The sequence below is a fragment of the Babylonia areolata genome, chromosome 6 (assembly GCF_041734735.1).
Source record: "Babylonia areolata isolate BAREFJ2019XMU chromosome 6, ASM4173473v1, whole genome shotgun sequence".
NCBI lineage: Eukaryota > Metazoa > Mollusca > Gastropoda > Neogastropoda > Buccinidae > Babylonia > Babylonia areolata.
The window spans coordinates 52,381,523-52,399,022 of NC_134881.1; the positions used below are offsets into that span (position 1 = coordinate 52,381,523).

A 17,500-nucleotide genomic window follows, 5' to 3' on the forward strand; every position below is an offset into this window, starting at 1 on the left:
ACACTACTGGATACCCTAACCCTTCCCCTTTTTCTTGTGATCACACCACAGCCAGATCATCACATGAGGTCCCATGGCCATAAAGTCTGCAGCCAAGAACTTGAAGCAAACACATTGCTTGCTGATTCTGTGTCAGTGTCTGCTCTCTTCAACTGTATAATTTCTAGAACTTGAAGCAAACACATTACCTGCTCTCTTCAACTGTATAATTTCTAGAACTTGAAGCAAACACATTACCTGCTCTCTTCAACTGTATAATTTCTACAACTTGAAGCAAACACATTACCTGCTGATTCTGTGTCAGTGTCTGCTCTCTTCAACTGTATAATTAAAAAATTTTCTAGAACTTGAAGCAAACACATTTCCTGTTGATTCTGTGTCAGTGCCTGATCTCTTCAACTGTATAATTTCTAGAACTTGAAGCAAACACATTACCTGTTGATTCTGTGTCAGTGTCAACTGTATAATTTCTAGAACTTGAAGCAAACACATTACCTGCCGATTCTGTGTCAACTGTATAATTTCCATACATGTATCATTCCTGACCCTCTCCTCTGGCTTCTACATGTACCCACACCATTCTCACCCCCAACAGTGAGGCAGGCCAAACTTCAAAACTGAGCCCACCTTCATCCCATGACACCTCCCCCCCCCACCCCCAAGTTCAAGACCGCCCTGACTCAGAATCTAGGAAAGCCAAACATTAAAACCACCCCTCTTCCAAATCCAAACTTCAAAATCAAGGATGCTGTAACTTTATCTCTGAGCCCCATCACCCCTCTGAAGTTTGCACACCCCAGTTTTTGTTTGGATTTCAACCCTAGGGTAACATTTGCACTCATCTCTGTGTGTGTGTGTGTGTGTGTGTGTGTGTGTGTGTGTGATTCAGAAGATGTGCCGATCAGGCAGCCATGCCCCAAAAGCACACAGAAACACAGCTGCTGGCTGCTTTATTTATTTCATTGTTCCCATCTAACGCCTTGCTTTCATCTTGCATTCTATTTCATGAGACCCCTTTTATTCCTGATAAAAGATCTACTACTGATCATTAGAAAGAGAATATGAATAAGAATAACAATGAGAAAGGGGAAACCGTGTGAGTTTGTCACTCTGTGAACTGCATAGATTCGCTTCTGATTATAACTGTAATAATAGTTATATCATTTGCGTAATAACGGGTAATTCATAACGATTATTAGTAATAACAGAACAGCATTGTGTGCATCAAATTTAAACAGTGTAAAATTTAAAAAAACAGGGTCACAAATGCAACTGATAGTATCTACAACGCTGCTGTACATTTATTGAGGATCGACTGACTGGCCTTCGTCCTTATCCGCTTATCTGAACAGAGGAAGTGGGTGGTGATGTCTTATCTATGTCTTCTCTTCTGTGTCCAGGTTGGTTTCTCACGCACACACGGTCAGACAGGAAAAGTGCACACACACACACACACACACACACTGGTATACACACAAACGCACACACACACACACACACACACACACACACACACACACACACACACACACAAACTATCAGTGAGTATCACTGCCTTACTACTGGTTTTCAAGTACACACAAGTCAGACACGAACATAACTGTATAATCTTGTCCCAAGTTCCATTCTGGTAGATAACTCAATAGAGTAATATTCAATAATACGCTACTAAGCCATGCTGCTATCCACCTGCAGCTGACATTAATTCCACAAACCACTTACTCCAAACGCACACCCCCTCCCTTAGTTTTCGGTGCAAAAATATTCTGGTTTGCAACTTGTGTTTTAACTTAAAAAGTGCACCATATGGCATGCTAGTGTTAACCTCGTTTCTCTCCCAGCAATCAGGACAGAGAGAAAAAAAAGAGCAGACCGAAAAATTAAAAAAACAAAAAAAACAAAAAAACAAAAAAAACCAGAGTTGCAACTGGTTTCCAGAAGTTTCTGGGGCAGCTCCAATTTCAACTCAGAAGCACACACACACACACGGAGAAAGAGAGAGAAACACACACACACACACACACACACACACACACACACACACACACACACACACAGAGTCACAGCTGACTTGAATCCCCGATAAACAGACTTGCAACACCCACTCACACCACCGTCCCACACTCATAACCCCTCCACCCCACAATCCCCCCCCCCCCACCCCCACTCCCGCCCCCTCCGAACACAGCCTCTGTATGAGACAAAACTCATCTGAAAAAGGGAGAGAGAAAAAAAAGGTTAAAAAAAAAAAACAACCCACCAAATAAACGACAAAAAAGACAACAACACACACCAAAAAAAAAAAAAAAAAAAAAAAAAAAAAATCACAGACGCCTATCCAATTTCAGTTCCCACGCTACAGCATTCTCCAACATTCTGGAAGTAAAGTTTCTGCAGAACAGTTGGAAGTCCGGGATGGAGAAAAGACGCTGACACCGATGCATGGGAAAGAAAGGCTGGGGGGCGGGGGGTTGAGGGGGGGGGGGGTATGAGGGAACAGAAGAGGCACAGGGAGAGGGGGAGAGAGGGGGGCGGGGGGTGTTCTGGCGTCTGAAATTTCACTGTACTGGTAGTGCAGAGCTCTACACTCGCTGTAGAGCTCCCGAGACTGAGGGAGAAAGGCGGTGGTTGGCTGGTGGTTCATCCCGTCTCAGTGGTTCCAGCCAGTTGCTAGGGCCAGATTTGAATCTCTTTGTCCCTTGCCTGCCCATGTAGGTGTCTGTCTGTCTGTCTGTCTATCTGTCTGGCACTTGTGTTGCGTCTGAGAGCAGCAGAGCACAGGTGATTGGCATTATAATAGTTAGAAAAAAAAATGTACAACTTACTGCGCTAATGGATGGGTACGACTGTGTGACACGTTGCGCAATCTCACGCACGCATGTGCTCTCTCTCTCTCTCTCTCTCTCTCTCTCTTTCACACACGCGCGCGCGCATAAATACACACGCACAACTGAGACAACCCTGACTCTCTTCCTCTTCTGTTTTTATGTTGGTGGTCTTGATCTTGGGACTGAATTCTAATATTCACGGCACATTCACTGGGACGCTCACAGGAGTAGTTGCTTTTGTTTTTTTGTTTTGTTTTTTTTCTTTTTTCTTTTCTACAGAAGTAAAGAAATCCGTTTATCAGAACTCTGTAAATGTTTTAACATGCGGGAGTGAAGAAAAGGGGAGAAAGAAAGAAGGAATGGAGGAAGGAAGAGAGAGAGGGGGGGGAGGAGAACTAAGGAAGAAAGAAAGAAAGAAAAAGACAACAACGAGACCAAGCGAGAGGCACGCCAGACAGCTAGGTACCATTGGCCTGTCTACAAAACGTATCAGTGCTAGCAGAGCACGTATATCAAACAAACACTGGTGCCAGACACACACACACACACACACACACACAGAGGGAGGGGTGGGAGTGTTTATCTCCAAGCACAACAAATGGGGCAGAACACAGCAGAGCAGCCACCAGACAGACTGACTCAACTAATTTCACAGGTCTGTGCCGTCTGCTAACCCCCCCCCCCCCCCTCTCTCTCTCCTCCTCCGGGCCTCCCTACCTGTGACCCCTCCAAAAACTTTCACTCTTTCTCCCCCCCCCCCCAACCCCCATCCCCCCCCAACCCCCTCCCATCCCCGTCTGTTTCCTCCCATCAAAGTTTTAAATAAATAAATCTAACCGCAATACACTTACGCACTCGCACGCATGCCACACACACACACACACACACACACAGAGCAGCAGTCAGCAGCGGCAGTGGCAGAACTCTACAGACCGTCCTGACCCAGCCCAGTAACACGACAGCTGCACGCTCTCAGGAAAACCCTTAGAAACTGAAACTAGTCTCCAGACAGACACTGCCATGAACTGGAGTCACCCCGAGTCACTCCCTCTCAACATTTTGGGATGGCTGTGCTATATAATTATGTAAATGTATTTGTGCTCATGCATGTATAATTATGTGTGCTATGTCTGTCTGTTTTAGAAACTGAGTAACTGCTATGTTGTTATTTTTCTTTTCTGTGTGTGTGTGTGTGCGCGCGCACGCGCGCGTGCATGCACGCGTGTGTGTCCCGTATGTTTCAGTAATTGCATTCGTCTCTTGTTTCTTGTTGTTTTTTTCTCTCTCTTTAGCCCTGAGGGCAGGATGTATAAAAATAAATAAATAAATAAATAAATAAGAATCAAAAGCATGTGACGGGTCTGCTTATTCCACTTCCTTCATTAAATCAATTCCGATTCAGTATTTTAAATAAAAAAAAAATTGAAGCAAGTTTTCCGGCTGCCTGCACAACACGGTACGGCATCAGGATCACTGATGTAAACAGACCCCAACATCGGTGCTTGTGGCTGGCTGTATGGCTGGCTGGCTAAGAGTCAATGACCTCCCTCTTCGTCAAAGTTTAGACAAGAAGCCGAGGAAGCAAAATAAAACGCTCCTCCTGTGTGTCACGAACATGATACAAAACGGTTGGCGGTGCGAGGTGACACAGAAAAACAAGACAGGGTCGAGCTGGTGGAAGAGACAGAACGGGCAGGGGGGAGGGCGGTGGGTAGCGGCGTGCACGAGGCGTGGTGTAGTGGTAGAACGTTTGGAGGGGGAGCAGGAGGGAAGAGGGTGGGGCGGGGGGGGATAGAAAGAGAGAAAGGAGATGGTAGGGGGTAGTAGGTAAGGATGGGGAGGGAGTACGTGTGTACGGGCGGTTTCGCTGTGTAGTATATGTAGTAGTTGCAGGGGGCAGTCACGCAGGGGCAGTATAGGGGGGCAGTCACGCGAAAGATGCAATGTTTGGTAGAGAGGGGGTGACGGTGGTGGGGGAGGGGGGGGGGGGCGGAAGGGTGTATGAGGGAACGGAGGGTGTGGGGACAACCGGTGAGAGACGTTTTGTTTGTTTTATGTTGTTGTTTTTTTACCCCTTCCGTGACGGTTTCCTGACAGGACTTAATTGGTTCATAAGTTGCAGCGTACGTGTGTAAGACGATGTCTGCGTCTGTGTTCGTTCGCCGTGTTCGTCCAGCGTTACTGAATACAGAAACAAGTGTCTTCGGGAAACGAATGTAACATTTGAGATAAGAAGCGAAGCGCAAGAAGAGAGAGAGAAAATAAATGCATTTTTACTGAGATTCGAACAAACAAGTAAGATAATTCACAACAGAATCCAACATCAGTGCAACCGCACAACTGCGCACCGCACCCATACAAAACCCAAAACAAAAACAAAACCACTATAATACTGTAAACGTTATAGATAAATAAATAAATAAATACACACTTGACGTCTAAATACTACATAGTTACACACCATACCCAAACACCCCCCCCCCCCCACCCCCCCCCCAACCCTACGGCTCCCGATGAAAACAAAAACTTCAAAATAATGCAGGGCAAACTTCCCCACCCTCCCCACCCCACCCTCTATTCCTAGCCAGACTTGACAAAAATAGCCACGAAAGCCAGTTCCCACAAGGGACCCCCTGCATGAAACCTCATACTTCCACCACAACACGAAAAGAATGCGAGAATTTCCTTTCAGCCCCACCCCACCCCACTCCCCCTTTCCTCCATGTATATAATGCCCCTTTTTTCTTGCACTTTTCGCGTCGACACCATTCTGTACAGCAAACGCTGACGTTGGGAGACTGGTTTCCTCCGAACTTTCCGTGTCAGTGCTTCTAGCAGTGCTTCCTACACACACGTGTGAATCATTTCCTCTCCTCTTTTCCCCCCTCTTAAGTGTGGCTGACTTCACTGCACGGTTATTGTCGCACGCGCTGGCCGCATGCTAACATCTCCTACTTGTCCGTACAAGCTTTGTATCCAGGGATCCATCCTTTGATTTGCTCTTTTCCGATTATTTCACAGGGCCCAGTTCCGAGGGTTGGGTACCGGAGTTTGTTCTACTAGTAAAGTGGTGGAGGTGGTGGTGACATGTGTGCATTCATTTGCATGGTGTGTGAAATGCGGAGTCGATATGCCTTGAGAGAGAGAGTGAGACAGACAGACAGACAGACAGTGAGGGCAAGTTATTTTAAAACTGCATTTCACAACCCCTGATATTACCCGCACGTCTGACTATGATTAATGTATATATCCCCTTCAGCAACACAACGCATGCAAATCATGGTTTTAAACGCGCCTGTATACGCATCCCGATCTCTCTCTCTCTCTCTCTCTCTCAATGAACAGCAAAAGATTACTGATTCATATCGATTACACGCACACACAACAAAGCGTATGTTTAATGCACTATAAAAACACACTTTAGTAAAATGTGTACAACTACATACTTATTGATGGAAGAACTGTGCACAAAAGCAACCAACTGTAGCTCTTACTAACTCACTCTCTCCCTCTGTGCAACACCTGTGATGAATTTCGTCAAAAGTGCACTGCTGGGCTGAGCAGTGATGGACGACTTACGTTCGTATATGTGTGTGTGTGTGGTGTGTGTGTGTGTGTGTGTGTGTGTGGAAGGGGGTGGTGGTGATTGGATTGGTAGTGTAAATAAAACCACTGATGATGATATGGGCAGGTAATTACAAGCCGGCTGGTCGCCAAACCGTTCGTGTTCGATGAAACTGCTGGCAAAATAAGGAAATAGATCCATGAGGCATGCATGATCTCTCTCTCTCTCTCTCTCTCTCACACACACACACACACACACACACACAAATAATAAAATAAAAATAAAACACACAGAGATATCATTCTACGTATCTTGTAAATATACAGTTGGATTACCAACTCCCTCTTTCCACTCCATTTGTATGCAAGCCTGTGGCCGCTCGCTAGCTCTCTCTCTCCCCATCCCCTCCCCCCCTCCTCATCCGACCACTCACGGCTACCTCCCCCCCCCCCCACACACACACCATCCCCCCACCCCACCCCCACCCCCCGGCCTCCCCTCTCCCCGAGGCAGAGAGAAAAAACCGAACCCCTCTCAGTGCAAGGAGCCCCCAGACCATGCACGCGTTCATGACGCCAATCATCCATCCTCATTATTAATCCATGCAGTCACCGCGCCAGGAGTCCCCTCGGAACAACCGACCTCCCCAAAGTACAGCCAGCCTCCATTCGCAACGAACCCCCCTCGGTACATGTGGCTGGAAACGGGCCCAGAGAATCAGACAGATATGCCGGCCGATCCCAGATTGTTTGGAGTGTCCCTTCTCACTGTCAGCTTATATACCACCTCTCCCCTTCTCTCCCCTCCAGCCCCCTACCCCCCCCCCCTCCCATCCCCGCCCCCCATCCACACACATCCATCAATAACAACCACTACTCCCCCATCCTTTTTCCTCTTACCTCTGACGAGCTTTTTCTTGCTTTTTTTGTTGTTGTTGTTATGTCACACAGCTTTCCCGTAATACATGCATGTGCTGCGACGTCAGTCGGCAAAGTAAAGCCGATCACGTATTATACATATATATATATATATATATATGTATATACAGAGAGAGAGAGAGAGAGAATGTGTATAAGAGAGAGAGAGAGAGAGAGAGAGAGAGACGGCCAATGCAGGGCAGAGCAGGTCCACAAGTGTTCTAATAATAGACAGGCACAGTGCAGGTCGGATGTACCGCACTGTGTATGTCTTGCCTGCCAATCATCATTAAAGCGCAATCCACTCGTATAATTTAGATACATGTCGATAATCATTACTGATACTGTTATTACGTCTGTAGAACGATTTAAGTGAACGAACAAACCGTGCTCTTTTAGCAGGTTTGGGGAGCAATTCTCTCTCCATGCCCCCCCCCCCCCTCCCCCCCCCCCCCCCCCCCCCCCCCCCCCCCCCCCCCCCGCCCCCTTCTCTTAATTAAAGTAAACACACACACACACACACACACAAGCACACGGTGCTTTCGGAAACATGCATACATACATGCTTGCAGATGTGCATATACTGTGCTGACATCTAAACGAGGGAGATCGAGGGACGGAGGCAAGTATGATGAAATAAATCATGTTCGCCAAGGAGTACTAAACTAGATCGCTCTGCCAGTCTACCAGTCAAATGACGAACAGCTCCCATTTTACCCGACAGGGTTGTAGAAGCACTAAAGAACCTATCCACTACGATTCTCCATCTCTCCTCTCTTTAGGGGGGCACTGCATGGTGGAACACCGCACCCCACAAGCTTCTTACTCCCATCTGTTATGGTTTGTGTACAAAATGTGCCTGGTCAAATAACTACCGACCCTTTATTTACTCCAGTCAGCAGGTGACAGCTGAGAGTCCAAGCCTGGCCCGGTAGCATGACGACAGAAGGGGGTGAGGGGGGGGGGGGAGGGGGGGGGGCAGACAAAGACTGTTGCCCTCCCACCCATAAAACCCCTCGGTTATAAATCTGCTGGATTAAACAGATCACAGATACCACATACCCCGCAAGCAGGTCCCCACCACTGCCTACCTTCAGTAACAAATAAAATAGCCGTCCTCCCCCTCCCCTTCCTGTACGGTGGGACACTAAACAGCAGCAAAATCAATAACACAGGTCTCTCCCTCCCTCCCCTCCCTCCCCAGGACATTCATAACCATGGTGGTCATTTTTCAATTCTCTCTTGTCTTCTCAGCTAGGAGTAATAAAGAACACGATCCAACCTGTCCTCCTGGTTTTTTTCCCCCTTGTGCGGTAATTAGTTTTAATTTAACGGTACATTCATCTTCCCAGAGGTTAATAATACATGCAGGCAGGGCTCAAGTCATGACAGCCTGAAAATGTCTCTGCTGTCAGGCTGTCTTGAGGCTGTCTATTGAAAACTTGCCCCTGTAGGGGGAGAGGTTTCTGCGGTGCATCATATTAATGAAACTCTGGGACTGGACTTTTCAGACAGGATTTGGCAAGAGTTTATCTTGATGTACGAGTGTCTGGCTGAATGAAAGGGAAAGGGCGAGGAGGGGAGAGAGATCCAGATAGTGAAACTGAAAAGGATTTCAGCTGGCAATGGCTGAGCCGAAAATGCTGGGTGTGGTGAAGTGTGAAGTTGGTGAAATTAATCTGTGCTGCCAAACTACACAACATTGTTATCTCTGATACCAACGTCTTCCTTTCAAGTTCACTAATGTGTTCTGTTTTCTTTCCTTTATGTTGAAACTGAATTTGGAAATTTAAAACAGTATCTGCATTGATAATGTAAGTGGAAGACACAAACAATACCACACAGGCGTTGGCTTTCAGAGCACACCAAATAACATAACTGTACAGATCAGCATAATGTTGACCAGAACATGTATATACCAGCAGATTTATAATGAATCACAATGATAGGAAAGAAAAGATTTGTTGAAATTTGTAATGAAGAATGAAGAAACCAAACCACACAAAAAGACACTCAACAGTTATCTCACTGCACATCAAATTCAGGTAATGCAATACCTATTCACAAAGCGTTTGTGTCAAAATAAAAGAAACCACCACAGACATACAGTTTGTATATATCATGCATGTGATTTGGGACACATTCTACTCAGCCATGCCAAATAACAAACTGAAATTGATTTTACATACTTAAGTTTTACAGCTGAAAAATGGCAGACCTTAATTTTAGCTTAGGTGAAACACACACAGCGTGAAAGTTCTCTTCCTCCTTAAAGTGGTGACTCACAAACTGGAAAAAAAAAAGAGAGAGAGAAAGAAAAAAAGAAGAAAAACTCTTGTAAATACAATCACACTTTGATTCATGACAGTTCTTGAACCTCTCATTTAACATTCAATATCAAGACATAACAACAACGGAAACTGTTTCGTTTATAAATGCTCAAGTAGACGGCGAAAACTGAGACGAGATGTAAAACGAAAATTTTACCTCATGGCTTTGACTCCTGATAATGCTACTTTCCAACAAGTCCCTGTAAGCGCTGTCGCCGTCGAAACAATCCATGCTGACTCCAGAGGCACTCTGCGAGGCCTCTGGAAAACAAGTGGTCCCCTTGCCCTGATCGGCAGCAGGTGGTGGGGGAGGTGATTCAAACATAGCGTCTGAAAACTGATGGAAAGATCCCAGAAGATCAAACTCATCATCGTCCAACTCTATGTACCTCCAGTCCTGTTGCGTCGATGACGCCGACATTATGCTTTTTCTTCTTCTTTTTTTTGTGGTGTTTTTTTTCCCCTTCAATTTCTGTTACTGATAAAAATGTGTGTAGTAGTAGTAGCCCAAGTCTGTGTAACTGGATAGTCTATGACGTAACCGTTCCAAGATAAAATATGACTTCATCAGTTGGCCTGGTCTAACAATATCTTTAAAAAATCTCTTTAGTTTGGCTGATAAAGAAATCCATCTACCATCTTACACGCTCATTTTCTTTTCAATTAAAACAACAACAACAAAAAAAACAACAACCGTATTTTGATCTAAGAACTGATCGGAGTCCCCCACAAGACGCTGCAGGTATAATATCTCCACCACGTCACAAAGTCTTGAGCTGGCAGATCTTGTAGAAGCTTTTCTTCCCAAGCTGCTTCAACCCCCACCACAAGCAGTGCTGCACGGCCGTTGGTTGGTGGGCGGAGAGGAGAGGAGAGGAGAGGAGAGGAGGAAGGCTGGCTGGCTGGCGCTGCTCCACTTATCTCTACACCACAGTGGACTGCGGCCCAACTGTCGCTGCTCTCCCTGCCACAGCTGTGACCCGGAGGCACGAGACGAAAAAGGGGGTGATGGTGGGGGCTGGAGGCGGAGGAGGGAAGGAGGGAGGAAGTAGGGAAAGATGGAGGAGGAGCTTATCTGGTTTCTGAACTGTTCACCTACTCTCTCGAATGATGCAAGCCTGTTTTGCCCGAGTCCTGACCCATCCAGGTCGGGCTGTGTTTACCAACTAAGTGATTTCATCTCGGAGCACTCATAATAATCTCTCTCTCTCTCTCTCTCTCTCTCTCTCTCTCTGTCTCCCCTTTGCCCTTCTTGTGTTCGAAGTCGAGTGGAGTGTTTGTTGATGCCTCAACATTCCAGGTTATCATTACTGGCTGATGATATCCGGACCTGACAGCCCATCAGTCCTGGTCGGTTGTTGATCGGTTTGAAAGGTTACTTCCCTCTGAGCCCGAAAACACGTCACTGATGCCTGATCAGTCCATGTGTTCTATTTTCATGAAATGTCACTGACACGGTAAATTAAGAGCTTTTTATCGACTTATCAGTATTATTCCCCATGAAACCACCGACACAGTATACTGTTAGGTGCACTGACCAATTCAATGCCGTGAAATATCAACCCCACACACTAATACAGATCAGATACACTGTTCACCCAATTTCCATGAAATGTGACTGACACAATCATAAGAATCACTGATCAATGAAACATCAATACAGACCCTTTATAAATCAATGAAGAAATGCTCAATTGTTAACTTTTTTTTCTTGTACATGAACAGGTGCCATACAACAGTTTATCAGACTTGTACACTTTTTTTGTTTGTTTGATTGATTGATATGGATACTTATATAGCGCATATCCTCAGCTGGATGCCAAGCTCTAAAGCGCTTCACAAACGTGTGGTCAATTTCACAACAGGCTGCCTACCTGGGTAGAGCCAACTGACGGCTGCCACTGGGTGCTCATCATTCGTTTCCTGTGTCATTCAATCAGATTTCAGACACGCACACATACACACTCATACAGACATGTAACATTTTCCATAACCCACCGAATGCTGACATGGATTACAGGATCTTTAACATGCGTATCTGATCTTCTGCATGTGTATATACATGAAGGGGTTTCAGACATCTCTCCTGTTTGAAAACATGTATACATTCATCACACACATGCGTGAGCATGCATACTAATCTTAATCTCTGCGTGTGTGTGATGCATGTCACTGACTTGGATGGGATACTATGTATCTGATGTTTGACAGGCAGGTATAAATGTCTGTATGCAAGTACTCACATACATGAAGTACTTCTGAACACCTCAGTATACAGAAAACATGACCGATATAGTAATTTTGTTTGGTTATCTGTATGTCCTCTCAAAGTTATGTATCATGATAACCCCTCTTTGGATACTATGTCACCGCTATATTTAACTGATACAGTCGACACAGACCGTCACACAACCTAAAAATATTAACAAATAGATCACAACATGATGAACTATGACAGATTTCTAACTGAACACCGTAACATATTTGCCTTTATCCTATCCTACTGATATCGTAAGCACTGATAAACCAACTGATTATTTTTGTACTGTTCTGTGCTCGCTACAAAGATCATTCTGAGGGGTCCAAACTCAGGGCTGGTATCCAGTGCAGCACGTGTGGGATTTAAAAAGACTGACACAGTTTATGGATTAATACTGACAGCCTTAATACTTGTAGTACAGGACTAACCCCTCAAACAACGCAACCTTCACTGAACCGAGACCCAAGCCCCAAACAACTTGACATTATAGGTGTCAACCAACAGAGCATCAAATTCAGCTCTACATCTATAGAAGTTTACATATTTTTGTATTTCAATTGCATTGCACTGCACTTTTCAACAGAACCAATTTTCAAAATAAACACTCCCGTAAGTTTATTTCATGTTGTGTGCATATTTAGTTTAATAGCCTAGCCTACCACTTGCAAAATATTCGCTGAGAATAGCAACAACAACAACAATAATAATAATAATGGTGATAATGAGAATAATGGAAATTTATATAGTGCCTTCCAATGCTCACAAAGCAAATAACATAATAAAATTTGATGAAAAAAACAACACCACCCACATATCATCATAAGCTATTTGGTACTGTAATACAAATGTTAAAGTAAAACTTAAAAAATCCAGTTTTGTTGAATCATGCCAATGTTAGTAATGATGTTAAGAATGAAACATCATTATTACTAAAACTAGTATACTTTGACTATGACTGGGACATGCGACTTGAGGACAAGCAACCAGTACCACTGCACTGCAGAAGCAATTCCCTGCAAGTACAACATGTGATACAAAGTTAACAAGTCAGATTTCATGATGTATGTTACTTTGTTAGCTGAGCTAAAGCCATGCTCTCAATTCAAATGAGAATCTATTTATACACACTCCAATACTGCAGCCAACCTCACCTGCAGGAAATAAGCAGGTCAGCTTCACGCTTGAATGTTTTAGTCCTTATAAATGCAGACATTTAACCCATTACACTGCTGCCTCAAGTCAATCAGCCAATGCGGCTTTGTGTGACTGTATGTGTGTGTGTGTGACTCTGTGTGTGTGTGTGTGTGTGTGTGTGGGTGTGTGTGTGTGAGTGTTAAACTAGTGAAATATATAATTTTGTTGTTAGAAAAGCAACTCAATCTTTGAAGAGACCCACACAACTCTCTACACTGGAATGTACAGACATTATACCCATGAGCACTCCTTAAATCATTCAGAACTATATCTGATAAAGTTTTCTACATAATCTTTAACACTGTCACATGGTAGCATGCCGTTTAGAATGGCTGTCTGTAAGTTCATATAAACATTCTTACATAAAACTAAAAGAAGCCAATTTCAGATGGTATGGCAAATCATTCAAGCGATGTACACTTTGTTCAACTTCAAGCATCTTTCCTACTCACATTGGTACTGTCCATCAAGTCTTGAAAAGTATAATCAGCTAAGTACACTGCAATCAACACTAAATGAGGAGTTTGTATTATGTTCCCAGTCTGGTTAAATCTAATAACACTATAAGTATCTAGAAGTATAAGAAGAATTGCTAACAACTATAGAACTTTGTGTCAGATACAATTTGGTTCTGTCTGATGATTGTGAAATAGACAAAAGGAGGAAAGGGGTGGGAATAGACAGACTGTAGTACTGGAAAGGGTGGGGAAGGGGGTGGGGTGCGGGGACAAGTGCAGGTGATTAGGGAGCAAAAGGAAGAGGCTCACGTCTGGAATGGTATGTTTCGGGTCCAGAAATCTGTCTTCAGGAGCTATTTGAACTGAATGCCCCTCCCACACTCCCAATACATTATAACAGTAAAATAATAACAATGTGTTATAAAATTATTACATGTTTTCAATATTTCCATAAAGTAGTACATATACATATACCATAACTTCCCTACTATACAATATCAGCAACCTAATATTTCAAGGTTGTGGACATAACCCCTCTCTCTCTCTCTCTCTCACACACACACACGCACACACACACACACGCACACACACACACAGAGGGAGAGAGCAACAAATGTGTGTACACAAACAAGCCACTCACATAAGATGAAATAAAACATGACTTTTCAATCTGCGAACTTGAGATCTGTCATGAAACTGAGCCAGACAAGTACTTAAATATATCATTTTTATCAGTCCAACTACAAACAATACCTGTCCACAGCTGGAACTGACCAACAGTAGATCATGATTTACTGAACAAGTCTGTGTCATGATATAATGTACAATAAATGTTTTGTGCAATGTTTTTGTGTGTGCATGGGCATAAATTAATTTTTTTAGTTTAGGTTGGAACAATGGAAGTCTGTGCAGGGTTATGCATGCTACTGCTAGTTTTCAAGTTAGTGTTTAAATGCTTATTTTAGTTAAAATTTGAATAATCCGTTTTTACATTGAACAGCTCAACAGAGCATATATATTTAACATGAAAAGGAGCTTATAAATGTTTAGTAGTAGTAGTAGCAGCAGCAGCAGCAGTAGTAGTAGTAGCAGGAGCAGCTATTATAATATAATTACTATTATTATCATCATCACCACCATAATCATCATTATTGTTATCATTACTAGATCTTTTTGCAGGTCAAATAAAACATAGCTGCAATTTCTGGCATCCAAATATGAAACATACAGAAAATGGATGGCAATGAATAAATATCATTTTATATATCATCCACTGGAATGTCCACGGGCAACAATACAACAGACAACAATTGCAAGGGAATTACATATCACAAACTCAACATTATCTATTACAAATAGGATATGTGTTTTATACCAAAATGCTGTTATCACAGTGTATGTCACAGCAAATCCTCCTTAATTTCCAACAGGAGATAATGAACACAGTTAAAATTAAATAGATCTATAAATTGAAAAAGTCGGATTCTATCAACACAATGGAACACCCTTTTCACTTGCGCGGGTCGCCACCATCAAAGCCATTGATTGAGTGTCATGGACCATGATAAATCATGAAGATCATTAACAACTATAGTATACGACCATTTTTCTCTCACCAGCTGTTGCTCTGCATGTGTGTATGCGTGCATGCATGTGTATGTGTGTGGGGGTGGTTGTGTGTGCATATTTTTTTTGTTGGTTTGTGTGTGTGTGTGTGTGTGTGTGTGTGTGTGTGCAGCCTACCTGCTGGCTCAGCAAGGCAGCCTGGTGAACAGACCACCAGTCACTCACTGCGTGCAGTGACTCTGTCAAAACTGATCTCAACTTCCACTCCACACCACACCACACATTTCATGTCTCAAGCCAAATTTCTTCTTTTTTTTTTCTCCAGTCTCCCAGTGGCTACTTCTCTCTCTGGGCTCTCTCACTACACTGAGTGAGTGTGTGTGCACACACACTCGTGCATGCGTGCTCACACGCACACATGCACACACGTACATGCATGCCTGACTTTTGTGCATGCACACACAAGCATACAAGTACCAGTCCATTGTACACACACACAATGTGATTCACTTTAGCAGTAGTACAGTCAAAGAAAATTTGTAAATCTTGATTTTGAGATTTTCGCTGCCACTGAGTGACTCAGTGACTGAGTGCAAAACTGACTTACTAAAGTTACATGGATACAGGTTTTCATGAGTACAGTAATAAAACAAATGTCATGTGTACACCTGTTTGCTTGTGTTTTCTCTACAGGTCTCTGTCACTCTGTGTGTGTGTGTGTGTGTGTGTGTGTGTGTGTGTGTGTGTGTGTGTGTGTGTATGTACATGGACACACCTATGCTATAGCATGTGACCACACATACAGTGCAACTCAAAACACACAAACATACATTTAAAGTTTAAACAGTGCATAACGCTAATGAAAACTACTGTAGCATATGCAGGAATGTTTCATGTTCAAAGTATTGCTTCCTAACTTCCACTCCAATGAAAAAATAGTCAACTGAATAATAAAAGATTTTTTTAATTTATTATCTCATATAAAATATATTTTTAAAAACTTTAATGACCGCCTCTCAATACATACAGATGGGATCTTTTCAGAACAACTCGTCCGCTTGCACTGACCACAGGAAAAAATTCATTTCAATAATTCATAATCAATGATTAACTGAATAACTTTTATTCAGATCTCACTGTAACTGCAGGAAAATACCAGCAATGATAATTTTTTCATCAAAATGATCATTTGATAGCACAAGTAATGTTCAGTTACTCGAACCAAGTCTGATGCACTCAATAACTTTTGCTCCCAAAAGGAGGAGTTAATCTATAGCATGCTGGAACACTACTGAATTTAGTATGTGCAATTAACTGTCAATAGTGTCAAAGTGCATTTGAAAAAGAAAAGAAAAGGGCAACGCTGACTGGTTTGTGGGTGTGATGGGGGTCACAAATCTCAAAAATTTATATTCTGTCACTGTTTCTGTTACTGGAACTATCAAAATTATAACCCACACCCCATGATCACCACCTGTTACCACCCTTCCTCTCCTCGTTCCCTCTCCGAAATGGCTGTCTATTTTGCGACCCATTTTCTCATTTGACATTGAAAGTTGTGAAAGCTGAAAAAGGCGAAACAAATCACAAATGTCCATCTGTGAATACGATACACCTTTGATAATGAATGAATCGTGTTTCATGTTATTCTCGACCAGAAACTGTTAACATGAATTCCCAATTATATTTTGCCGAAAATATATCGTTCTACAAAACAGATACAAAGCGGGTAATTCCTAAACGTTTTCAGTATTTTCCAAAATACAACCAGACAACATGGTGGGTGGGGAAGGGCCTGGGGAGGTAGGGGGAGTGGCACGACAAGAGAAGGGGAAGAAACTTAACCACGCTTTCCGCGACTGGGTAAACATGTGCGCGATATGGGCGTTCCCCAACCGGATTTTGCTTTCTGATAGGGTCCGTCTTTGAATTTGAAAAAACAACAACAAAAACCCACAATTTAACACAAGAAGAATCAACCAAAAAGCAGCGGCTACTGCAGCAGGTTCATAACGTTTGTCAGATGTTTTCAACAAGTGGTTTTGCTGAGCTGTCAACCAAGCCTACGCTATTGAGTAGATGAAATAGGTATGCAATGCAACATATGGAAGGGTCGGCTGCTTACCATGCTTGAAGTTGTGAACATGTTCGGCTCCATTTCACCCGTAGAGTCTGGATCTTCAAAGTCACCGAAGTTTCTATCGTGTCCATAAAGGAAGTCCATGGTCGTTGTGTCCCTGAGGATTTCGGATGAATCCAAGAACCTCAAGGGATAGCCGTAACCGTCGAATCAGTCGGGGGGTTGTTGCTCCGTTCCCGTCTTGTCTTCTGCGCCTAGCTTGTGAACAGCCGCAGCACGACCTATTTGCTTTTGAGCATCCG

The 17,500-nt window shown here is 43.5% G+C and overlaps 1 protein-coding gene across 3 annotated transcripts in view; it reads right to left on the minus strand.

The window, feature by feature from the left end:
- LOC143283142 (uncharacterized) overlaps nucleotides 1–17,466 on the minus strand; it is a 47,607-nt gene extending 30,141 nt beyond the window's left edge. Inside the window, exon 1 of one of the 3 annotated variants that reach the window (XM_076589285.1) lies at nucleotides 17,244–17,466. In XM_076589285.1, coding sequence (XP_076445400.1) covers nucleotides 17,244–17,342 — 99 coding nt within the window. In that variant the 5' untranslated portion in view covers nucleotides 17,343–17,466. Of the gene's footprint in view, nucleotides 1–9,797; nucleotides 10,459–17,243 lie in introns of those variants that run through there. The other 2 variants (XM_076589283.1, XM_076589284.1) reach the window with 2 other exon arrangements.
- Between the last annotated feature and the right edge of the window lie 34 nt (nucleotides 17,467–17,500).